This window comes from Macaca nemestrina, chromosome 2, assembly GCF_043159975.1.
Source record: "Macaca nemestrina isolate mMacNem1 chromosome 2, mMacNem.hap1, whole genome shotgun sequence".
NCBI lineage: Eukaryota > Metazoa > Chordata > Mammalia > Primates > Cercopithecidae > Macaca > Macaca nemestrina.
The window spans coordinates 132,912,920-132,939,702 of record NC_092126.1 but is presented as its reverse complement, the minus strand read 5'-3'; the positions used below and the strand labels follow the sequence as shown (position 1 = coordinate 132,939,702).

General features: G+C 40.5%; 1 protein-coding gene across 3 annotated transcripts in view; it reads left to right on the top strand.

Annotated features, from left to right (window-relative positions):
• The window catches only part of LOC105483959 (FERM domain containing 4B), a 364,588-nt gene that overhangs the window by 152,129 nt on the left and 185,676 nt on the right, over positions 1–26,783 (top strand). The window contains exon 1 of one of the 3 annotated variants that reach the window (XM_071092068.1): positions 617–1,047. The exons of 1 other annotated variant lie outside the window; for it this stretch is intronic. In XM_071092068.1, coding sequence (XP_070948169.1) covers positions 886–1,047 — 162 coding nt within the window. In that variant the 5' untranslated portion in view covers positions 617–885. Of the gene's footprint in view, positions 1–616; positions 1,048–26,783 lie in introns of those variants that run through there. One more of the 3 variants, XM_071092069.1, reaches the window with a different exon arrangement.

Sequence of the window (26,783 nt, the reverse complement as noted above, 5' to 3'; positions counted from 1 at the left end):
TATTTACAGGGGATCAAGAACTCTATTTTCCTCCCTGACTGCTGCATTGGAATTAGCAGCATCTTGGTGTGAGGGAACCTGTCCTCCTGCTGGCAACCACAGGAGGTTGTCATTTTCTCTGAGACCCTCAAGTTAGGAGCAAAGGCAGGTTCTAGGGCCGCCTGTTGCTTTGAGACTGTTGCCTTCATCTCCTGCTTCCAACAGAACCAAGGAAACATTCGTGGCTATTCCCCCAGGAGTAGGGTCCAAAGGGATGGTTTGGAGGATTTTTTTTTTTCTCTCTCTCTCCTGCATCTGTGGCTGCCCCGAGGTGTTTATCAGTGTGAACAGAGCAAGATGAGTAAGGTGTTCCCCGAGGCAGATTAGGAGACTACTCGGCCGGGGTGCGTGTGCGTGTTTGTGTGTGTGTGTGTGTGTGTGTGTGTGTGTGTGTGTGTGTACGCGCGCGCGCGCAAGACGTGGAAGCTAAGTGTGCTGAAATGCAGCTCCCCTCTCAGCCTGCAAAGAGTTGCTCCGCGTGCGTCCCTGCCCCGCGCCCTGGGGAAGCGCCAGGGGGAGTCCTCGCCGGCCAGGGCTTCCCGTGCCCGGGGAGCGCCGAGGGCCAGCTTGGTGGAGCTTAGCACAGCTTGCTCGGCGCTGCGAGCGGGCGGGGGTGGACACTGGGCTTCTGTGTGCCAGTCGCAGCCGTTGGCTGGCGGGCACCCAATCCCAGGGCATGCCGCCGGAGCCTGGCCAGGACGCACGGTGAAAGACGAGTTTGGTGGCAGGCTTGACCCCCCGGCTGCCAGCAGAAGTCGGCGTCGGGAGCCCAGGCGGGTGGGCCGCTGGGGTCGGGGCTGCAGCTACGAGAGCCGGGACCCCCGGGTTCGGAGCGAAGGAAGAGGCATGGCTTCGGTGTTCATGTGTGGTGTGGAGGACCTGCTGTTCAGCGGCAGCCGCTTTGTGTGGAACTTGACCGTGTCCACGCTGCGGAGATGGTACACGGAGAGGCTGCGGGCTTGCCACCAGGTGCTGCGGACGTGGTGCGGGCTGCAGGACGTGTACCAGGTGAGCCGGGGCGCGCGGCACTCGAGGGCCCCAGCAGGATGCCCGGCACTCGTGGGAAGCCGGCTCCACCTGTATGATTTTCTCCCCCCAGCTCTTCTTAAACTCCTAGCAGACTGCTTGGCCCTTGCTTGGGTCAAACGCTCAGCATGCTGCTCTAGGTAACCATTGCTTGACAGAGCTTGTGAATTTTTCATATTGGGCTTGGGGGGCACTTGCGAGATAGTCCCAGCATTTGCAGACATCTGTTACAGAGCGATGGTGTACTGGCTGGCGCTTAGCTAGGGAGGCTGTTGCTTTGCAGCAGAGGGTCTGCAGAAAGCCACTTAGACATTCAAATGAGTCCTTCTTTTTAATTTCATTGGGGTGGGAGTGGCTGCTTCTGAAGCAACGGTTTCACACCAATTTGCTGGCAGAGGGGGCCTTGATGGATTTGCATCCTTCCTTTGGATTTTCAGTTTTCCATCAGGCAGCCCCAACTTGTAAGGCAGAGCCAGGAAAAGCTGATTCTGTGTCTACTGGCTTTTGGAAGGAAGGACAGCAAATTGTGAACACTTTGCAGGAGGATGACAGGCTAGGGAAGGGAGGGGTGGCCCGGCTCCACGTTGGAATGCTTATGTTAGGATTTACTCCCTGTCACACAACACAGCCCCTTTATTTCTCTGCTCGGTCCGATCCTGCAGGCAAAAAATGCAGCAACTTTGCTCAACTAGGAGACTGTTCATCCTCTCTGGGACTGCAGTTTGGCTGGATTAAAAAACAAAACAAGACAGTAATTTATGAATTTAAAAGTTCTGTGCTTTGGTTTCTAATATATTTGAGATTTTTTAAAATCTGCATTGTTTAATTAGAAATATACCTGATGTTTACTGTGGAAACATAATATCATATTTTCTTTCCTGTGATGTGGAATAGCTTTGTTGCAGTTCCTGGATTCCCCCCAGTTGACCCGGTTCCTAATATGTCTAGAATTTGTATCTCATTATATTGTGTCTCATACATGATCAAGCACTTGATTTTGACATAGTCTTCCATCAATCAGACAAAATGAAAAGACCAGCGCCTAAGGTTAGCCTATGGAAATCTAAAGAGTCAGCGTCCCCTTGTCATCCAAGTTAAAATATGAGGAACATCTGAATTTGTGCTTTCACTGCTTCTGCTTCATATAACATATCTGTGATATCTTGCATTTTGAAATGGAATATGAAAGGAATATGAAATGGGAACCAGGGCAGCATGTGGGAGTTTGAGAGTATTAGGGAATTGTGGACATATCCCATCTGGCCACATTGCTTAGCTCCCTGGCTTTTTGGAACCAGAAGCGTGTCTGTCTTTCAAGCTTTTTTTTTCCTCTCTTGGGAAATCCCTGTTCAGTTTGGTCTGTAGAATAAGTGCCCCTTGTGTAATTTTGTTTTTTCTTTTTAATGTTTGAGAAACTTTCATAAAGGGAACGCAAATATTGTAGCCAACCAGAGAGATTCTGTGCCTCACTCCCCAAGGATTCAGAGGATTTATGGCTTATCTCTAATACTGTCACTGACCAATTCAAAAATAAAGATTCCAGAAACCAGAGACCTTATGAGTTCTGTATAAGGTTGATTGATAATTTTTAAGCAGTATAGCAATTTGAGAGACTGAGCTACTAAAATATATATATATTTTTCTTTTCTATAAAATGGATGGTGACTGAGCCAATACCATATCATAATTCATAAGAACATCTAAAATATTAATGGTAGTCAGTCAGTGTGCTGTGCGTCTGTAATCCCAGCTACTCAGAAGGTTGAGACAGGAAGATCCTTTGAGCCCAGGAGTTTGAGGCCAGCCTGGGCAACATAGTGAGATTCATCTCTTAAAAAAAAAAAAAGAAAAAATAATAAGTTCCCACTCCTTATTTTTAACATTAATAAATTGTACATTTCAAAATAACTAGAAGAGAATAATTTGAATGTTTCTAGCATAAAGAAAAGCTAATGGCTAGGCACCATGGCTCATGCCTGTAATCTCAACATTTTGGGAAGCTGAAGTGAGAGGATCACTTGAGCCCAGGAGTTTAAGACCAGTCTGAGCAACACAGTGAGACCCCATCTCTACAAAAAATTTAAAAATCAGCCAGATGTAGTGGCATGCACCTGTAGTCCTCTTTGCTCAAGAGGTTGAGGCAGGAGGCTCACTTGAGCTCAGGAGTTCAAGGCTGCAGTAAGCCATAATTACCCTACTATACTTCAGCCTAAGTGACAGAGGAAGACCTCCTCTAAAAAATTAATTAATTAAAATATTTAAAGCGTTGGCCATCCCAGTTATCCTGCTTTGATTATATGAATGTGTCACATTATCACATGTACCCCCAAAATATGTACATCTAATATGTATCAATAAAAATGAATAACAAAGGCTTTTATGAATATAGAATCAGAAGAAAATGATTTCTTTTTTTTTTTTTTTTTTTTTTTTTTTTTTTTGAGACAGAGTCTTGCTCTGTCACCCAGGCTGGAGTGCAGTGGCCGGATCTCAGCTCACTGCAAGCTCCGCCTCCTGGGTTTATGCCATTCTCCTGCCTCAGCCTCCCAAGTAGCTGGGACTACAGGCGCCCGCCACCTCGCCCGGCTAGTTTTTTGTATTTTTTAGTAGAGACGGGGTTTCACTGTGTTAGCCAGGATGGTCTCGATCTCCTGACCTCGTGATCCACCGGTCTCGGCCTCCCAAAGTGCTGAGATTACAGGCTTGAGCCACCGCGCCCAGCCTGAAAATGATTTCTAAGTTTAAAATTTCCTGTGCTTTTGCAAAAATAAGATTTTCAAAAATATTTTCAGCCTTTGAATATTCTTAATTGTGCCACATAATCCTTTGCAAAGAAAGATCATTTTTTAATGCTTTTCAAATATTAAATGAAAAAGTAGTGACTTAATTGTGTAGAGCTAAAAGATAGTAATATAAAGTGATTAATACCTTAGGCTGCAAGTTAAATAGACAAGGGAGTTAATCCAATCTTTGCCTATATATGACCATGAGCAAGTTAATCTTACTATACTTCAGCTTCATCATTTATAAAATGAGAAATTAATAGTACTAATCGCAGAGGTTGATAAAAGAATTAATTTACATGTAAGATATGTAGCATGCTGCCTGAAGTTTAGAAAACATCCAATAAATGTTATATTTTCTATCAGTTAGGATTTTTTTATTGTAATAGAAAACACAATTCAAACTTGCCTACAGTGCAAAAAGAAATGACTTTTGTCACAGCTGAAAAGTCTAGCGTAGAATGAACTTCAGGTATTGTTTGATCAGGGTAACCATGCTTTCAGTCCTGGTCTTGCTCATGTGTTGGCTTTATCTTCAGCTGGTTTCTTCCCTCACAATAGCAGATAATCACAGCAGTTTCAGGCCTTATATCCACACATCCAGAAAGAAAGAATTTCTCATGTCAACCAACTATCCAAAAAAAAAAAAAAAAAGCCCCAGATTACATGCTGGAACTCCAATTTAGGGTCTATATCCACTCCTGATGCCATGCACTGATTGGCACAGAGTATGGGATAACAATTTATGCATTCTCAATGAGAGTGAAATGGCCCAAAGGAGGCAAAAATTATTTTGGAGGAGGGGGATGGCAAAAAAATTCACTTCTTTTATTTATAAAGCACAAATATACATGCAATATATAAACAGAAATACAGTATATTTGTGACATTAAAATGGGAGGAAATGGACTGGGCGCGGTGACTCACACCTCTAATCCCAGCACTTTGGGAGGCCAAGGTGAGCAGATCACTTGAGATCAGGAGTTCAAGATCAGCATGACCAACATGGTGAGACCCCATCTCTACTAAAAATACAAAAAGTAGCTGGGTGTGGTGACTCATGCCTGTAATTCCAGCACTTTGGGAGGCTGAGGCGAGTGGATCACTTGAGCTCAGGAGTTCGAGACCAGCCTGGCCAACATGGCAAAACCCCATCTCTACTAAAAATACAAAAATTAGCCAGGCATGGTGGCAAATGCCTGTAATCCTAGCTACTCGGGAGGCTGAGGCATGAGAATCACTTAAACCTGGGAGGTGAAGTTTGCAGTGAGCCATGATCACACCACTGCACTCCAACTTAGGCAACAGAGCGAGACTCTGTCTCAAAATAAATAAATAAATAAATAAATAAGGAGGGGTGACAAACAAAAATCTAAAAAGGCTCCTTAAGCAGATAACAATGAATTAAAAGGTTAAGAAACACTGGATTGCATTGATTTGCTAAGGCTATAGGGGGAATGGATCCATTTTCAAACCTAGGAGTGAGGTTGGCCTTCCTCAGACCACGGAGCTGCCAGGGAAGAAAGGCAAAATGCTTGGCTGAAATGCAACCAACGATGCCCACTGCATCATTAGAATATCAAATCTAGTGCTCTTTACATAAAAAGATTAGCTATTTTTGAAGATAAGTACAAAGATTAATGCTCAAATACTTTTGTATGTATTTTGCCACAGGAATTTGAGTTAAGGGGCTTATCATAAGAATACCCATTTGCTATCCCATAATTATGAATTCTAAATCAGAGAGGGGACTGTTCCACTGCACTGCTCAGCTTTCAGGCATACAGACTAGAAACACACACACCAGGGAGTTACATATTTTACTGAACCAAATTTTATATGATCTTGTTGATAAAAAGGTGTCATTTTTCTTGCTTCTAGTCTGAATAGTCTTGTTTGTAAGGAAAGCCAAAGCTTAATCACTCTAGAGAGAAATAGGGTGGGGAGGGAGGTATCCATTACATGAAATACCTGGCAGGCTCCTGGGGGTATTCTTTTTTTCATATACTATAAGTGAAATAAGATCTCCCACCTATTCATAAAATATTTTCCAACAACATTATTGTCAGGCCAGCAAAGCTAGGAAGGCATAATTTCTTTGGAATTGAACACTTCCTCCATTTCTAGATATTGGAGAAGCAAGTAACTTAATTTGCCAACAAACCATGAATAATTAAGATACTAGCTATAAGGCATTTCTGTAGTAAAGAGACTAAATAAAAAGCAGGCTCAGGCTGCATTGAGGCTGCCTTGAACAAAGACTTACTTTATGAGTGAAGCCCTGAATTTGGCGAAAGTAGCAGACATGAGTGTTCACCTTCACTTTAAGCTACATGCTAAAAGCTGATTCATCAGCCATATCCCTATCCTCCTTATATCTTGCCTGGGTGGGTTTTGTTATAGCAATTAATTTGGTTTAACAAACAACTTAGGTGGAAAATGATGACAGAATATTATAGAAAAAATAATCAACACCCTTTGCTTTTTATTAAGAGTGACATGTTCTAACAAAACCCTCAGTTTATTCCTTGGGATTAGGTTTTCCCCTTCTCTCCAGTGTCCCAAAGGTAGAATTTCTTGCAAACCCTGAAGGGAATCATTGCCTCCAACAGGAGGCAACTTGCACAGACTCCGGGATATTTAAGTGACCAATAAGAGGCTGGATCAGCTCCCCTGAAGCAGGTTGCTGGCCCTGAGGGGGTATCGTACAACACAGAACACAGCAGAGTCTGTAGGCTCAACTTGAGCAAATTTGACCTTGGACAAATTGCTTTCCCTCTCTGAGCTTCATTTCCTCCTGGGTAAGAGTGGGGGAACAGAAGTAGCTGCATTATGAAATAGGGTGAGAAATTCATGAGGGAACATATATATCACTTAGCACTGTTCCTGGCACAAGCAAATGCTCAATAAATGTTAGCTCTTGTTTATGTAAAGGATTTAATACTAAACTCAGAGAAGATACTTGATAGAGGGTAGCTAGGGGCATTACTATTGCTTCTATAGGTAAGACTAGTCCCTCTAGTCTCAACTGGAAACTAAATTCCCATTTTTACATGTTTCATGAGGATGCTAAGTAAGAGAGACTGTGAAATTTCCCACAGCAGCATATGTGGGGTGGACCCTGGGTATTTGGACTGTGTTCCACACAGTAGAGCACATCCTCTTTTAGCTAAGCCCACAGTTAAAATCTAGAAGGTCACAGCTATCTCCCACTAGGGTCTCTGAAGAGACAATCTTGCTATATCCAAGACTCCAATGATCCACAAACTGGTAACGCCTGAACTCTGGATCTCACCACACTGGTTGGCAAAGGCCAAGTCCTCCAAAGGACAATTCCCTATTGAGCCCTTGTACATTTCATACTGTATACAGTTTGCTTGCCCTCACCTTTCACTCTCCACAGTCTTCTAAATTAGTTGGAATAGAAAGGGAGTCAGCAAACTACGGCTTGCGGGCAAAGTCTGGCCTGCCTCTTGTTTTTGTAAATAAAGTTTTGTTAGCACACAGCCAGGCTCATCCATTACATGTTGTCTACAGCTGCTTTCACACTATAACGGCAAGATTGAGCAGTTGTGTCTGAACTACTTAAAGTTCAGTAGCTGATACAAGACTATTGCCCACAAAGCTGAAAATATTTACTATCCAGCCCTTTACAGAACAAGTTTGCCAATCCCCGGACAAGAAAAAAAAGGTGGAGAATACTAGAGGAAGAAAAATCCATAATTCTATCACAGAAAAACAGAACTTAAAGGAATACGGAAAATTTTTCTCATCAAAAACCTAGTCATGGCTGGGTGTGGCACCTCATGCCTATAATCCCAGCATTTGGGAGGCCAAGGTGGGCAGGTCACTTGAGCCCAGGAGTTCGAGACCAGCCTGGGCAACATGGCGAAACCCCACCTCTACAAAAAATACAAAAATTAGCCTGGTGTGGTGGTGTGTGCCTGTAGCCCCATCTAGGTAGGTGGCTGAGGCAGGAGGAATGCTTGAACCTGGGAGGCTAAGGCTGCAGTGAGCTGAGATTGTGCCACTACACTTCAGCCTGGGCAACAGAGTGAGACCTTGTCTCAAAAAAAAAAAATTGTAATTATTTAGAAATTAAAAAACAAATGTTCAGGATGAGTGCTCAGTTTACCTTTACTAGGTCCTTCTCTGTAAAATATAATGATTGGAGTCATGGATTGATTTATTCATTTGTTCATTCATTCATACCTAAAGTAATTATCAAGGGCTCACCAAGTCTCAGTTCCTATGCCAAGGTGTTAGACACACAAAATCAAAATAGACTTTTGTCTTGCCTTCAGAAAATGTATTTTCATGTAAGGGAGACAGTTAAGGAAACCAAGGTCTATGAATGGACTTTGCCTTTTTAGGTGATCAGTGGAGGAAGTCTAAACCACACAGGAATAATGCAAAAGGGAAGGACCAAGGAAGCTTCCTAGAGGGAGTGACTCTTAAGCTGATCTTTGGAGGACAAGTAGGAGGAAGGTAGAAGGGTATTTCAGGCATGGAACGTGACTTTTGTTGGGGATTATAGAGAGGGTTTTTTGTTTTTGTTTTTTTAACCTTGATGAATAGAGAGACAAAGACAGAGAGATTTTGACTGAGAATGATGCCTGAACTTGAATTACCCTGTACTTTAGAATTTTGATGTTTATGGGGAGATCTTTGTGGGGAAGGAAGGAGTTGATTCAGAATTACCACTGGCAGCCGTGAGGCTGATAGGTTTGGGAAGTGTTTCATAGGGAAGCAGTAAGGCAAGGGAAACTCGGAGGCCGTTGTAGTGATGTCAGTGTATCAGGCAGGATAGATGGGGTTAGCCATGGCAGCAAACAGCCCCAGGATCCTGGTGGCTTAAAGCAATGATTTTCTCTACTTTTGCTCATCTACCTATCCAATCACTGGTTGGCTGGAAGCTTGGTTGATTATTGTCATTCAGGCCCACAGAATATTCCTAAACATTGCCAGATGCCGTGATAGAAAGTGAAGAGCTCTTCAGAGTCTGGTCCTGACAGTTAAATGCTTGGCCTCTAAGTGGCTCATGTCACTTCTCAGTCATTGGCAGAACTGGTCACATACCCACCCAACCACAGGGGCCAGGCAAACCAATTCTGCCTCGCCCCAGAACAGCGTGAATGCTGACACAGATTTGGTTCCTTAGGTAGCAGACTCTGAAATGGAGATTAACAAGCAGGAAGTTTATTAGAGAGCCCTCTGAGGACCTACACCTGGAGAAGGAAATAAAAAAGAAGTAGGATTGGTGACTGAAGCCTGTAATCTCAGCTCTTTGGGAGGCCAAGGTGGACAGATCACTTGAGGCTAGGAGTTTGAGACCAGCTGGCCAACATGGCAAAACCCCATCTCTACTAAAAATACAAAAAAATTATCCAAGTGTGGTGGCACACACCTGTAGTCCCAGCTACTCAGGAGGCTGAGGCAGGAGAATCGCTTAAACCTGGGAGGCAGAGGTTGCAGTGAGCAGAGATCACATCATTGCACTTCAGCCTGGGCAACAGAGTGAGACTCTGTCTCTGAAAAAAAAAAAAAAAAAAGAAAAGAAGAAGAAGAAGAAGAAAAAGTAGGATTAAGCAGAGGGAAAATTTGAACTGGAATTCAGGCTCAATAAAAACTGTAGCTGACCTCCCAGGTAGCTCTGAAGCTGAGAGTTGTCCCAGGTTGTTACTAGAGGGCTAGGTCTTCTCCCCACCCTCATTAACCCATTATTGGAGATGGGCTACCCTTGAAGAGGGGAATGGGATGACCTTGGAGGAGGCAGCTCTCTTTAAGGGATTCCACTTTCCAGAGGGGGCTGAGAGCTGTTGGCTCACAACACTCCCAACAGCTGGGGAAATAAGTTTGGGCAAGACATCAAGCACCTTCTACAGGTGCCTCCCCAACAGGTGCTAGGACCAAAACCCACACTGAAGCAAGGCCAGCAGGAAGAAAGTGGAGAGTGAGATTGCCTTGATGTGTGGATGTAGAATCTAGCTTTAAAACACAGCCAGTCTTCAGAGACGCTTGCTACACTTTTTTCAAGGGATCGGACAGCAACAGACTCAGCTACTTACCATTATGGTAGTGATTAACACATACAGAAAGGAGAGAAAACTTGGGTGATAAATGAAATGAGTCCATTTATCAGTGAGAAAATCAATCTTCTACTTTTTCTGGTAACCAAAGATTTTATGGCAGGGAACTAAGATGCTAAGGTACCCAAAAACTAATTTTTAATTTTTTCATCTTAATTTTTTAGCCCATCACCTGACAGAAATTTCTAAAAGAACCATGTCATCTAAACTCAACAAAATTAGTCTCAGGTTCTTTGAAAAGCATTTTTGAACCTTTGTTGCACAGCTTGAAAAACATCAAGAACGGACTCTCCGAACTCTTCAAATAAGTGTTTGTTTTTCACATTCCATCTTTTCTTGGTGGAGCTTGTAGCATAAAATCACTTTCTCATTCATCCCCTACTTATGTTTATTCTGAACATTATATTTTTGATGTCCCAGTTGGTTGTTGTGGAAAAGTTTGAATGACTCAAATGAGGAATCAGATTTGCAGTTCTATATTTTATAAACAAGACCATATGACTTACAACATGGAAAGGAGGCAGAAATTAAGCGCTCATAAAAAAATTAAAATTAACACCCATATGTAATTAGATATATTGTGTATATATGTACATACATAACAGATATACATTCTGGCATACTTGAAATAAACTTTTGCTATAAAAAATGCTAGCAAATATGGTAAATTAAATAGTCCCATTTTCCCCTAATGTCCTTTTTAGTCATTTTTTTGGTCTCTTAAATTTTGTGTGTGTGTTGCTTTTTGCTTAAATAGCTATTTTCCCTTTAACTAGTACTTTTATGTAACCTTGCTGTCTTGACTTGAGTAACAGCTACTAGACATTAAGCAGCTGCTATATGCTAGGCCTTTCTATATGCTAGGCCTTATGCTTAGCACTTTGCATGTACTACCTTTAAGAAGAAAAAACTTTAGGGCTTATTTCAATATACAGAAATATAAAAGATAATATAGGGAAAAATCTATGCTCCCAGCACTGTTTAAGGCATCTTATTAATAATCTGCCATGTTTGTTTTGGATACTTTTTTGTAATATAATAAAATTATATTGAATCAGTTGAAACCTCCTTTGTACTTCTTCCTGCTCCCTAGAAAATCCTTCCCTGAAGTTTTTTATTCCCAGGCATGTTTTTATAATTATGTCACATCTGTTTGTATCTATAAACAATATATATTACTCTGTGTGTCTGTAAAACTTATATATTTATGCATCATTCTGCTGCTTTTATTTTTCTTTCGGTAAGTTTTTGGGATTTATCTCTAAATTCATTTTTAATCCCTATATCCCATTGCATGGATATACCAATCTGTTGTTGATAGACATAAGTTATTTCTAAATAACAGTACAGTGAAAATTTTTGTACTTGTCTCCTTGTGCATATGAGCAAGACTTTCTGTAGGGTATATACTGAAAAGGAGAGTTGCTAGATTTTACACACTTTATTCGATGTTGTGCCTTTATCCTCTTCAATATGATATTATGAAGCCCATTTTATTGATTTTATGTACTTATTATAATAGGTAATAAGTCACAGTGTTGGAATTTGAATAACATGCTAGCTGACTCTAACACTCAGCCTCTGGCCACAAATTTGCTGCTTTATTTTAAGAGAAATGACACATAAAGATACAATTTTTTCATTTGTTCACTTATTTATTCACTCAAAAAATATTGGGTGAAAACATAGCCTACTGCTTAAAGATGAAGTCTGTGAACTCATACTGCCTGAGTTCAAATCCTAACTCACCTTTTACTGGTTATGTGAGTTCTCCAAAGCTCCATTTTTTTTTTTCTGCTGTAAAATGTGAACAATTACGGTACCTACATCAAATAGTTATTTTCTTGGGATGGTTATAAAAATTAAATGTATTAATATTTAAAAGCACTAAAAACACTGTTAGATGTTATATGGATGGACCAATAGATGGGTGCTTGGTTAAATAGATGATTGGATGGATGGATGGATAGATGGATAGATGGATGGATGGAATGGGGTGGATGGATGAATGGATGGAAGGTTGGACAGGTAAGTGGGTGGGTGGGTGGATGAATGGGTAGATGGGTGGATTGTTAAATGGGTGGATGTTGGATGGATGAATGGTAGGTAGGATAGAGAGGTAGGTGTTTGGTTGGATGGATGCTTGGATGGGTGGATGGGTAAATGGGTGGGTGGGTGGATGGATGATTAGATGGGCAAGTGGGTGGGTAGGCAGTTGGATGGATAGACAAATGGTTGGATGGATGTCTGGCAAATTATCTTCATATATGCATTGTTCGTAATTCTTATGCACGTAATTTCTTAACCTTTGAAGCTTCTAAAGTTTGCAGAAGCCTTGACTTATTCCTCTCACCACCCAGATGAAGAACTATAGTCTGGATGGCCACCAGGAAAGGGGCCCACTGACCACTGTGTAGACACACTGCGGACACATGGTTTTATGGCACAGGATTATATCAGGCAGCACTAGCATCTTAATGCTACTGTCTGTTTGATTGATACTAGAAAAGCAAACAGGCTCACAACTTTTAGTTGCTTTATTTCTGTCTCTCTGACAGGAAACTGTTAAATTTTCTTCCTCCTAACTCTGACCCTCACTCCATAGTACTAAGAACTCAATATCCTCATGCACAAAGGCTCAAGGACCCCATAACTGCTATCTTTTCCATCTGTGTAAGCTGTCCTCTGATCTGACCCTGAGATTTGCAACTGCTAAGACCTGGTTATTATAAGCATCATGCTACCCTTGGGTAGTGTAGCCAGCAAATATTTTTACAGGAATTAGTTTGTCTCATTAAAATTCGATTAGATGCTTATTACCTAACAGAGAAAAGGTCCTTGATAAAATAGGGAAATAGAATGGGCTCGAGTCAGCTGAACATGGGATAAAAATCAAATCTCCATCACTTATCGGCTATACGACCTTGAGCCAAGCTGCTTACCCTTTCTAAGCCTGTTTATTTACCTATGAAAAGATAAAATAAGATCTTTTAAGTTTGGTATAAAGGTTAACGATAGCATTGATGGAGAAATAGTAGCTCTTCAAATGTAAAAATTTGAACCCCTTGCAAAGACTTGATCCTAAGCCAAAAGTTATCATACTAGAGTGCAAACTCTGACTGGGATTTAAGCACAAATACCCTACTTAATAGGTGTCTGACATGGACAAGTTACTTGACTTCTTGGTGCCTCATTTTATCTTTTGTAAGATGAGGAAATAATAGTGCCTAACTCCCAGGGTTGTTGAGGGGACAAAACAAGATTATGTAAATAAAGATTTCACTAGGCTGCCTGGCTCATCTTAAGTATTTATTGATCGATTAATTGATTGACTGAGACAGGGTCTTGTTCTGTGTCTCAGGCTATAGTGCATTGGTGCAATCATAGCCCACTGCAGTCTTATGCTTCTGGGTTCAAGTGATCCTCTCACCTTATCCTCTCAAGTAGCTAAAACTCCAGGTGCACCACCACACCCAGCAATTTTTTTTTTTTTTTTTTGGACGAGATCTTGTTGTTGCCCAAGCTGGTCTTGAAATCTTGCCCTCAAACAATCCTCCCACCTCAGCCTCTCAAAGTGCTGGGATTACAGGCATAAGCCACCATTCCTGGCCAGTTATATTTATTTAATAAACATTTCTCTATATGTCAGACACAGTGCTGAGCATTTTATATTCACCATTTTATTTAATTCTTCTAATGATGTTAAGTAGGTATAATTAAACCCATTTGGCAAATGCAGAATTGTTCACAGTTGTTAATTAACTTGTTCATGAGCTAAGATTGGAGCTTAGATGTGTCTAAATCCTAATCTCATCCACTTGAGTCATTGAATGAGATGAACTTAGTTTGCCACTTACCTAAAGTCAGCCCCTTCCTTTTCTACGTTTACCTACATTTCTTTTTAGCACTCTCCTAGTCTCTAATCTCTCCCTCTACCAAACTCTGTAACCATAGCCGGATTTGATAAACTCACTTAAACTAAAGTAAAAAGAGTTGGTAAGACTGCCTGGTCTATTTCTTTAAGTAGCCTTTCCACTTCAAAAGAAGACAAAGTCTTTTGTGAAGTTGTTTGTTTCTAATTGCAAACATGCAAGCATCCACAAACGCCTGGCTGAGAGTTCTCTCTCCTCCTGTCACCCCAGTTATCCCTAAAGTCAAATCATGGAGGTGTTTCGCATCAGCACAAGGGAATCCTTGTAAATCTTAGGGGTTTAAAGGCACAGACATTAGAACTACACTGCCTGAGTTCAAATCCCAGCTTTGCTACCCATTACATGTATAACCCTGGGCAAGTTACTCCATGTCTGTGCCTCATTTTTAAATTGGAGATATTAATATTATACCTGTCTTCTAAGGTAATAGTGAAAAATAAATGAATATTTGTGTATGTATATGTGTAGGTATATACACACATATACACACATATATAATGCTTAAAAAGAGTGGACTATGATATACACTGGATATCATCATTTAAACATCATTCTATCAGATATCATCATTCATTTTTTGTTTATTTATTTATTTATTTATTTTTGAGACAGAGTCCTGCTTTGTCACCCAGGCTGGAGTGCAGTGGCATGATCTCAGCTCACTGCAACCTCCACCTCCCAGGTTCCAGTGATTCTCCTGCCTCAGCCTCCCAAGTAGCTGGGATTACAGGCGTGTGCCACCACACCCAGCTAATTTTTGTATTTTTAGTAGAGACGGGCTTTCTCCATGTTGGCCAGGCTGGTCTCCAACTCCTAACCTCAGGTGATCCACCCGCCTCAGCCTCCCAAAGTGTTGGGATTACAGGCATGAGCCACCATGCCAGCCTCATTGTTTATTAAAGCACTTTTTATTGAACAATATTTATTACCTTTCAGGCACTTTTCTGGGCACTTGGGATACAACAGCGTAACAGACAGAGGTAGACCCCGCCCTTGTGGAGCTCAGAGTCCACTGGGGATGAAGCTGGCGGGGAGAAATGTGACAAAAGGCCTCTTTCCGAGGTTTTATTAATGTCAAGACTCAAAGGATGAGAAGGAGCTTGGCATGTGCAGACCAAGGAGAACAGCATTCCAAGTGGAGGTAATGGCAGATGCAAATACACTGAGGCAGGAAAGACCTTAGGATGTTTGTAGGACTGGAGAGCAGAGTGGAGTGGCCGAAGTGTTGCAAGAAATGTTAAGGTCGTCAGAGGTGGGTTTGGCAAGGAAGCAGAGATTAGATCACATGGTGCCCTGGTGTTCTAGAGTTTGCTGTAAGTGTGGTGGGAAGCCATTGAAGATGTTTCAGATGTAGGAATAACTTGTGCATTCATTTAAACAAATATTTACTGAGGGCCTATTACATTCTAGGCCTGGTCGAGGCAGTGGAGATACAGCAAGAAACCAACAAAAAGCTCTGCCCTCTTGGAGCTTACTTTGTAGTCAGCTATTTGTCAGTAAATGGCAACTCCACTTCCGGGTGCTGAAATGAAAACCTTGGCTAGTTTTCAACACTCACATTCTACTTCTAACCCATCAGCAAATCCCTTTGGCTCTACCTTCAAACTATATATCCACTTATCATCATCTCCATCACCATGACTCTGGGGCCAAGCCACCCTCATTTCTCAGCTGGTTTGTTGCAGTAGCTTCCTAACTGGTCTCTCTACAAATGCCAACCACCCCTACAGTCTTTTCTCAACCTAGCCTCCAGTGTGATTTTGTTCAAAGTCAGTCAGATCATGTCATTTTTCTGTTCAGGTCCCTTCAATGACTTCCCAACTCTGGGAAATAACCCGGCCTTACTATCTCTACAAGGCCCCTGTGTGTCTGTGTATCAGTATTCCTTCTACCTAGGCTCCTCCCAACTCCCGCCTCAGTTCCAGCAAACACACCCAACCTCTGGTCTTAACTGCCAGCATCCTTCCCCTCTTTAACGCTTCTCCAGCAACCCTGACCTCCTTGCTGTCCCTCAAACCTGCCAAGCACATTCCAGCCTCAGAGCTGTAGCCCACAGAATGTTCTCTGCCTGGAATCTCATTCCTGAGAAGTCTACATGATGCTTACCCCATCACTTCCTGTAGGTCTCTCTTCAGTTGTCACCCCAACCAGGCAGGTGACTCCCAACCATGTCTTAGCCTGTTTTATTTTTCACTGTAACCCTTTTCACCACACCACCTGACTTTATGAATATATTTGTTGATATGCTCATTTCCCCTGCCAGAACGTTGTTAATAGCTGAAGGCATGCAGGGGACTCCACTGTTAGACTCCCCAGTGCCTGGAACAGCACCTGGAACCAAAAATGTGCTTCAGAAATACTTGTTGATTAAGTGAACAAATGAATCTGCTTTACACTTTAAGAAGCTTGCTCCAGCCACTCTGGGGAGAATGACTTAACAGGGGTAAGAGCGGTCAGGAGGCCATTTCAGATCTCCAGCTAAGAGACAATGGGGACCTAGGCAAGGGTAGAGGCAGCATGTGGTGTGGGAAGACACCAAGCATTTGGAGGAGGGGGAAGCAGCATTAGCAGAACTCTGCCCAAAGGCAATGTTTGCATTCCATGAAACTTTAGAAACCTCATGTAGGGACAAAGCCATGTATGTTGAAATACATTTGTATGTGTGGGTTTATTCTTTTTCATGATTGAAAATAGCCCCAAGCCAGCATAAGCTGATTGAGAATATATTCGTTTGGCTTCTCTAATGACCATTTCAGAAAAACGTTGCTTTAGATAGCGGAGTAGGTTATTTCCTCTAACCCTGGTGCCAGTGGGCTCCCTCAAGGACACCAGCTTGTGTGTACTGCCAGCTGCAAGTACCCACCCGTGCCCAGCCCAGGGCGGGGAACTTGGCAGCTTCTGCAGTTCTCGTTAGTCCTGTCAAGTGATCGCTATTTCCTGCACCCAGCCCTGTGGTTGGGCTCTGGAAGGTGCCCTGTTTTTCCTGACAGACATTTCAGACCGTTTGCTCTCTCTCTTTTTTTTTTTTTTTTTTTTTTTTTTAGCATTTCTGTGTACGTTTTTTCAATCATTCTGACCCTGTCTCAGGTCTTTCCCATCCACTGGAGTTAAAGGATGAACAGCCCTTCTGGTTGGATTTGCCTGGATTCTTAGGAGAAAAAAAAAAAACAAACCAGAAACAAAAGCAAAATTTTTTCTGGCCTTTATTAGTGTTTAATTAAAAACTTGCTTTCCCCAGCTCTTTGGCTGTGTTCAAGCTTTTCAAAATTCTGCAAGCATAGACAATATATAGAGAATTTGACTCTTTAAGTTACAAGAGCTGGCTATTATGTCTAATTAGCACCGTCAAATAATGACAATCTGCCATCATCATCGCTGAAGAAAAAAGTCATACTGGGTATTTCCCAAATGTTTCTTAGGAGAAAGTACATTTTCTTTTAGTAAATAGGTTACTACCAATTTTTAAATGAACTCAGTGTTTAAGTTAGAAACAATTTTGGTCAGGATACAAAGAATCTTAACTGTCAAATCATGCTTAAATTTATGAAGCTCTTTCTTCCTTAGGATTTTTATATTTTGAACTTTCTAGGTATTGATGCCAGATATAGTTCCAGCCAAGTTCATAAGATTTTGCTCTCAAATTCTTTTTGGGAATGAGATTTTTTTTTTTAAGTGAATGTGTTTTTCCTTCTATAAACTTCAGAAACCAACTCTGAGTTTGAAAAATCTTTTTTTTTTTTAAGATGTTAGTGCCAGAATCTGAACAGTCTCCTTTATTCAGCACACAGTTGCATCCATTTAATTTTTTTCAGGCTCATATACTAAATTAGGTTATAAAAATTCACCACACTTTTATCTGTGCATTGTGTTTTAAGTAAATCAAATTTAATTATGTTCTTTCTACCCTTTTTGGTTTTCTCCTGGCCTTTTCCTTGTGTTTTTTCTCTGAGCTAAATAGGTCATGCTTAAATCTATAAAGAAATAAATATGTGTGCGTACTTAATGTATGACATATGAAAAATGTACAAATACATATATGTATTTATGTGTATATAGGACTGTGTATCTGAAGTTTTTTCAGAAAGTAAAACCATGAGCCAACATATTCACTAAAGATAGCTTTCGCTTTTTTTCCCTCCAACCTGCAACATTACTTCTGAAGTTATATTGTGACTCTGAAATAGTCAGTACAAATAATATGGTTAGACTCCGTAATAGGTGTATTCTTTAGAAAATTACTATCAATTTTGATGAAGTTCAGCAAATGAAAATTTGATAAACATCTTCATCTGTTTCCTTTGATTAAAAAGAAGAAAACAAGCTGGGCCTGTGGCTCATGCCTGTGATCCCAGGACTTTGGGAGGCCGAGATGGGAGAATTGCTTGAGCCCAAGAGTTCAAGACCAGCCTAGGCAACATGGTGAAACCTCATCTCTACAAAAAATACCAAAAAATTTAGCCAGACCTGGTGGTGTGTACCTGTAGTCCCAGCTACTCAAGGGGCTGAGGCAGGAGGATTGCTTGAACCCAGGAGGCTGAGGTTGCAGTGAGCCGTGATTGCACCACTGTACTACAGACAGTTATGTGCTGAAGCTCCTGCATTATCAGCTTGGCTGGTTTGTCTGTGAAGTGGGAGTATGCCACGGGCTACTTCACTGGGGAGGACTGAGTATCAAGCGTAAGGCAGAAGAGTGAGACATACTCAAAATGTGGCGATAGCATTTGTTCAAGAAGTATGCAAAGCACCTGTCCAAGAAGGACAAGGTGAGTAGGCACAGGCTTGAGGGATCTGTGAGAAAAAAGACAGAGGATGTGGCCTGGGAAACCACAGTGCCTTCCTCAGCCAAAGCAGCTGCATTCATTATTTACTGCTGTCTAATGTCATCAGTCTGTTCTAATAGATGTTGTAATGGGATGAACAGCTTTATCTGTTTCCTTTGTGTGATTTGCACATATCCTGTGGGAGCTAAGGACATTGGAGTCAAGTGGTATGAGTTCCAATACTGGCCCACATCCTTTACTGGCTGGGTGACTCAGAGCATGTTTCTCAACCCCTTTGAGCCTCGATTTCCTCATCTGTAAAATGGGAACATGGTATCTCATGATGTTGTCGGATTTAAATGGGAGAGTGCTGTGTGACTACTTAAACTGATGCCTAGAACATGACAAGAACTCAGTAAATTATAGTTTAGAAAAAGGCCTTGGCCACTGAAATAGATAAAATAAAAAAGAGAGAAGGAAAAGCATCCCAGAAATGGGACTGTAACATGTATTACATACTGATATATGTCATATAGGTGAAATTATCTAAAATAAGAATGAGAGGAAATGGATATTTTAAAGCAGAAGCATTAAATTATAATTGATCTGATAAATTGTTGCAACCTTTTTATAGGGCAGTTTAGTTGTTTCCAGTCAAAATGTAAGATGTTTGTTCTCTTTGACCAAGCATTTCCATTTCAGGAAATCCTCCTAAGGACATTCTCATGTAATGGTGCATGTGCCAGGATTTTCATATTTTCATATTTCAAATAACAAAGCAGTGAGAATAAACAGAATGGTTAATTAAATGATGGTACCTCGGTACTATGGAATTCTATGAGATCAGGAGAAAGAATGGAGTTGAAAATTGGCCCAGATGATTGTCAACGATATATTTTTTGGGTAAAAACAAAAACAAAGTACAGAACAATATATGGGATGTGTGTATATGTATGTATATATGTATGTATGTGTATTGTTATGGATATATGCCAACAATGTGTATATGTGTTCATGTGTGTGGAGGGATGGGGCTTGACATGTATAACCCAAATTATTAAGAAATAATTTTTACCTCTGGGAAGTGTAAGTGGAAGTGTAAGTGGAAGTCTGCTTCTCTTACTTTCATATTATTCTGAAATCAAATATTTTATAGCAAGAATATCTATAATATTTTTACAATTTTATAAAATGTCCTATTCAAAACATTTGATCCAGGCCTTTGTGTAGACCGTTTCTGGAGAATAAAGATCTGTTTAATTTAACTTTGTGTCCATTCACACAGTGCCAGAAGGGCAGTAGTGTCTCCAAGGGTTTGTCTAGTATGTCCAATTAAAAATGATTATTCGCTGGGCACGGTGGCTCATACCTGTAAACCCAACCCTTTGGGAGGTTGAGATGGGTGGATCACTTGAGTCCAGGAGTTCACGACCAGCCTGGGCAACATGGCAAAATTTCATCTCTACGAAAATTACAAATTAGTCAGGCATAGTGGCACATACCTGTAGTTCTAGCTACTCAGGAGGCTGAGGTGGGAGGATCACTTGAGCCCAGGAGGTTGAGGCTGCAGTGGGCTGTGATAGTCCCACTGCACTCCAGCCTGGGCAAAAGAGTGAGACCCTGTCTAAAAACAAAACAAAAAGCAAAACAACAAAAAACCATAAAGATTATTAATTATTATTGATATGAATACTATTGAAGAAAAGGGCGCATTTGTGCTCTTTTAAGAACTATAGAGTTTTTATCATTAAGGCAACATAATAAATTTAATTGTTAGAGATATGCATGGCTTAGAACATGAAGGTTCTTTAATGGTTATTAACAGGGTATATATTCACCAGATACTTTCTAAACATATAGTGACATACATATCATATTATTATGATATAAATTTTTACAGAGGTGAGATCATTCTACATAATTTATTCTAAACTGTATTTACTTACATGTCTTACATACTGATATATGTCATTATTTTTAATAAGTGTGTATTCAATGGTGAGAATGAACTATAATTAATTTCATCAGTCTCCTACTGATGGACATTAAGTTGTTCTCAAAAATTTTTTTTTTTTTTTTTTTTTTGTGAGACAGAGCCTCGCTCTATTGCCCAGGCTAGAGTTCAGTGGTGCAATCTTGGCCCATTGCAACCTCCGCCTCCTGAGTTCAAAAAATTCTCATGCCTCAGCCTCCCAAGTAGCTGGGATTACAAGCCTGTGCCACCATGCCCAGCTAATTTTTTTTTTTTTTTTTTTTTTAGTAGAGATGGGGTTTTTCCATGTTGGCCAGATTGATCTCGAACTCCTGGCCTCAAATGATCCGCCCCCCTCCGCCTCTCAAAGTGCTGGGATTACAGGCATAAGCCACCATGCGTGACCTGTTTCTAAGTTTTACTAAGACAATGCTACAGTAACCATTCTTATACATAAAACATTTGTGGGAGAATTTCTGTGAAATGAGCACTTTGAAATGATATTGCTTGAATTTGGAAGGAATTTGGTTTTCCAAAAATGTTGTACCGGCTGAGTGCGGTGGCTCACACCTGTAATCCCAGCACTTTGGTAGGCCGAGGCAGGTGTATCACTTGAAGTGAAGAGTTCAAGACCAGCCTGGCCAACATGGTGAAACCCCATCTCTACTAAAAACACAAAAATTAGCCAGGCGTGGTGATGTGCACCTGTAATCTCAGCTATTCGGGAGGCTAAGGCAAGAGAATTGCCTGAATTCAGGAGGCAGAGTTTGCAGTGAGTTGGGATTGCTTCACTGCACCCCAGCCTGGGCAACAGAGCAAGACTCCATCTCAAAAAAAAAAAAAGATTGTATTGATTTATGCTACTATCAAGTGAATAAGAATCTTTCTTGTCCACACTTTAGCTAACAACTTTGATCTATACCAGTCTGCTGGCCAAAAATATGTATTTTCTTTGTTTTTATTTTACTTCATTTATTAGTAGAGATGTCCAATTTCCATAACTTTCTTAAGGACCATGATACTTGGAATACTGGAGTTGTTCTTGCCCAATAACATTGGGGGAAACACATACTGTATTTTGTCACAGTATAAATTGGTTTGAGAACAATTTTAGAGCCAGACTTGAGAGCAGGTTTTAGTCTCCTGGAGAGTATTTGTCATCTCAGAGTGATATGGAATTTCCTTGTATAGTTAAAATAAGTTTATATAGAGCATTGCTGGTTAAAACCCAAGTGTCATAAAGATAGATGTTCACATAGCCTCTCTGTTATGCACTAAAATCTTAAGCTTTAGAAATGGCTGAGAATAGTTATTGCTTTTTATAATCACTATACTGTTTGGTTTCATACTGTGGTTTCCTCCTTTACTGTTTAGTGAATTTCAGCAATTTTGTTTTATCTCTTCTGTAAATGGCCTAAACTTCATTTAGATAAACTGAGAAGGAATCACCAAGGCCTTAATTTATTTTTAAAAAAAAACACAAGTGAGAAAGCTTGGGGTAGGAGAATAGAATGATGCGCCATTTATTTTTTCTTTTTCGTCTTAGATGCCCAGGGGTTTTTGAGCTTCTTTGGCCATCTGAATTCATATTTATTAACTTAAATATAATTTAAGCAGAGTCGAATTGTCTCAGTGAGATTTCATAGCCACGAGCGACCATGAAACTGTCATTTGTCTCATTTGGGGAGGCACCAGAACTGATTACTCGGAGATGATTGAAACTGCGGATCCCATTAATGCCATGGTTATTCTGGAGATAGTGCCCTGAGGGTGAAGATGCATTGACCCACGGATTTGTTTGTGTATAGACTTTAACCAGAGCCAGGCTGACTCAGAGGCAAATTGGAATTGCTGCAGGAAGTTTCCCAATGATGTTTTTGTCATTTATTTTAGCTGCCCACTCACCACTGGCATACTGTTAGCACCCAATCTTCCTTCTGGAGGTGCCCACCAGGCAGATGGCAAAACAGCAGTTCCCAGCGCATGCTTCCTGCCGTGGCCACCAACGGGCCAGCCTGTCCTCTGTCTGTCCCCTGGTTCAGCTTGGCCAAACTTGCATGTTCCTGTCTTCTGAGTTTGAGCTAGAAGGACAGGATGTTTGGAAGTCAGAATCATCAAGGCAGCAACTGAGGTGGTGGGACAGGCAAGATAGTCACGTGACATAATTTGTCACTTTGCTCCCTGTGAGTTCTCTTGTTTTGTGTTCATTTTCTAAGCCTGATTTAAACATCCATTGTTTGCTTCTTTCATCCTGAGAGGCCTGATTTGGTTCAGGGATCAATATCACCCCCTTGCCCATATAACTTGGGGAAATACTGATTGGTCTCTAACCCAGTGCTTCCCTACTTACTCTCATGTCATAGAATGCACAGAAAATGATAGTGTTTGTGTGGCACCTGGAGTAAATGGAAGAGGCTGCTCAGGCTGGAGGTGATCACTGAAGTGTCTCTGACCGCCTCCAGGGCTGAAAAGACCAATGGCTCAGTACACCGGTTGCCTCAGTACACTGGTTTTGAAGCTGTGGTTGAAGCTAGTCATGATGACCTTATTCCTCTCCCAGGGATTGGTTTAGGGTAAACATAGGACCCAGCCCTGGTCAATGGGGAGTCATTTCTTAAAAAGCTGTCTACTCTTAAAAATAGGCAGGGAGGCCAGGGGCAGAGGCTCATGCCTGTGATCCCAACACTTTGGGAGGTCGAGATGGGAGGATCACTTGAGCTCAGGAGTTCAAGACCAGCCCAGGCAACATGGCAAGACCCGTCTCTATTTAAAAAAAAAACAAAAAACAAACAAACAAACAAAAAAACAAAAAACACATGGTAAAAAGAAGTGATCCTTTTTTCTGGAGTGGAGATGTGAGAGCTTCAAGGATGGCAGCTATATTGCAACCATGAGGGAATGTTACCTAAGAAGAATGTGCTGGGTGGAAAAATCGAAGAAGCCTGGGACTTTTATGGTATTGCTAATCTGCTGACCTCACCAACCTTGGCACTGCCCTACCTGGAGATACTGAGAATATAGATCCATATTATTAAAGTTATTTTCACTTTTTGTTTATTTTTTTACTATAAAAAGCATTCTGATACAATATAAGCTCAGGACTTGAAAGTCAGGACTTCCAGAAGAATTGTCCAACAACAACAACAACAACAACAACAACAACAACAAAAGTATTCAAAGATAAAAAACTTTTTAGGAAAAATATAATAAAAATTGGAGACGTGCTGATATAAGGAAAATGTTTAAGTTCAGAATAAGATGGGTAGGAGTAGAAGGAAATTGTTTAAAATTCACAGTTCTTTATTTTAAAAAGTATAGGATTTTAAAATTAACATGATAGTTTGGTTTTTTTGTTGTTGTCATTTGTTTGTTTGTTTGGAGATAGAGTCTCGCTCTGTCACCCAGGCTGGAGTGCAGTGGCAGGATCCCGGTTCACTGCAACCTCCGCCTCCCAGGTTCAAGCAATTCTCCTGCCTCAGCTTCCTGAATAGCTGAGACTACAGGCACGCGTCACTGCACCCAGCTAATTTTGTATTTTTAGTACAGACGGGGTGTTACCATGTTGGTCAGGCTGGTCTCGAACTCCTGACCTCGTGATAGTTGTCTTAAACAGAAATATTTACCAGTGGTCTCAGTGAAATGTTAGAGAACTGGAAAGGATTCCTATTAACAATTGTGAGAGGTAGAAGAGCATACAAGTCAAGAGCCTGAACTTTGGAGCCAAACTGTGTAGGTTCAAAGCCCTCATCTGCTACTTCCTGAGTGTGATTTCATGTAAGTTATTTAACCTCTCTATGCCTCGGTTTTCTCATCTGTAAAATGGAGATAATAAGAATAGTCCCGACCTCATACTTATAATAAACAGGAACAGAGTATGGCACATTTTAAGTACTACATAAGTGCTTGCTATTATTAATCTACAATTATCACCTACAATTAAACCTATACCTGTGCAAAAAAAAAAAAAAGTCACCTAAGCACAAATGCTTCTACTACTTCACATTCACTAAAATAACTAAAATTAAGAAGACCTATAATACCACATTTTGGCAAAGATGTGGGATAACCAGATCTCTCATATATTGGGAGGGTAAATGGTATGACCTTTTAGGAAATTGTTTGGCAGTTAAACATACATTAATCCTATGATCTGTTAGCTCCACTCATGCACATTTATTCAAGAGAAATGAAAACATATGCATGTGCACACACACGCACACACATGCACGCACACACACAGCTTGTGAAAGAATATTAATAGCTTATTAGCTTCTAATACCCCCAAACTGAGAACAACTCAGATTTCCACTAACAAGAGAGGAGATCAATAAACTATACTATATTCATGCAATGGATACTACTCAGTGATAAAAAAAAGAATGAATTCCTAATGCATGCAACACCATGAATGAATATTAAAAACATTTTGCTCAGTAAAAGAAGCCAGGTATTAAAAAATACATACTCTATAATTCAATTTGTATGAAGTTCTATAACAGGAAAAACTAATCTATTGTGATAGAAATCTGAATAGTAGTTGTTTTTGCGAGGTAGGGAAAGATTGGCAGTGGTAGCTTTCTGCAAATGTTTTATATCTTGGTGGGGATGTGGATAACATGGCTGTAATACCTAAAATACGTATTTTTATTATGCATAATTTATAGTGTAATTTTCTAAATGAAACAAACAGCAGTAACAGACAATGCCCAGGTTTTGAGTAGTAAATGCAAAAGATGAGCATCTTTTTATCCCAGGGAGCAAGGAAGCTGACAAATACTACTAAAATCATGTCACAAGGACTTGGAAATTGGCTTGAAGAGGCTCCCACTGGCCAAAATGGGCCAATCTGAATATCAGTAAAGAAAATTTTTAAAAAGAGAAAATAACTGTAATGGATTGAAACACATAAATTATATTTAAATGCATATGTTCATAATGACAAAATACATTTTGACCACCCTTGAAAGTACTCAATTCATTATTTTGGAAACTGGCAAATAAAGAGTCAAACATTTTCTCTGCCTTTCTTGTATGAATTATACTACTGGGTAACCAATTAATAGATAAGGAAAAAAAAATCTCTCATTATAGAAATATTCTAGCTAGTAAGTAAGGGATAATAGAATTAGAAAGCCATCATACTGCAACCCCTAATTAATTAAATGATATAGCTATTGAGCATTAGCAGCTGCTAATGTCACAAAAAGAAATGGCTCTTCTAATGAAAAAACACAAGTGGTGATCTATGAGATAGTATTGCCAAAAAGATCTAACTGAAATCTGATAGAGCCTTGGGACTCAACCAACCTACACGAACCATAGTAAACAGAGGAACATCTTAAGTGATACCAGGGGAATGCAATCAGCAAAACCTAGGTGGTAGGAGAATTTACAGGATTAACAGCCTAGTTTCTTCAACAAATAAATTGCAATGAGAGAGAGAGGAGAGAAAAAGAGAGAGATGGATGGAACAGGAACCTGTAGGTTAACAAAGACCTGAGGAAAATATCAACCAATTGCAAAATGTGGAGCTTTTCTTTTTTGATTTTGATTCAAACAAACTTGGGGAAAAAAGACATTAATCAGATAATTGGATATTTAAAGACTAGATATCTGATGATATTAAGGAATTTTTGTTAACTTTTTTAAGTATTTAGAGTTATGTTTAAAAAAGAGTCCTTATCTTTTATATTGAATTATTTACAGATGAAATTAGTTACATCTTGGTTTTGCTTCAAAATAATACATACAGGAGGGCAGAAAGTAGGTGAGAATATAAATGAAACAATATTAGCCAGGTGTTGATAACTTAAAACTAGGTGGAAACATGGGAGGTGGTTATTACACTGGTCTTTGACTTTTTGTGTGTACTTGAAATTTTCCGTTATAAAAACTTCTTTGTTTTGGCTTTAAAGGAATACAAAGGGAGAGAGAAAGGGGAAAACAAAACAAAAGGCCAGGTTCTGCAGAAAGACAGGAAGGAAATCTAACAGAATGCCTGAGTGTTAACCCCTGGATGCATTCCACCTTGTCTACAATGGCCAAATGGAAAGGCCTTGTGTAAGAGCATGGGCCCTGGGTTCAAATCCTGTTCTTCTACCCCCAACTGGGGAGACGTTTGCTACCAGACATCTCAGTGCCTCAGTTTCCCATTTGTAAAGTGAATTTCAAGAATGAATTTT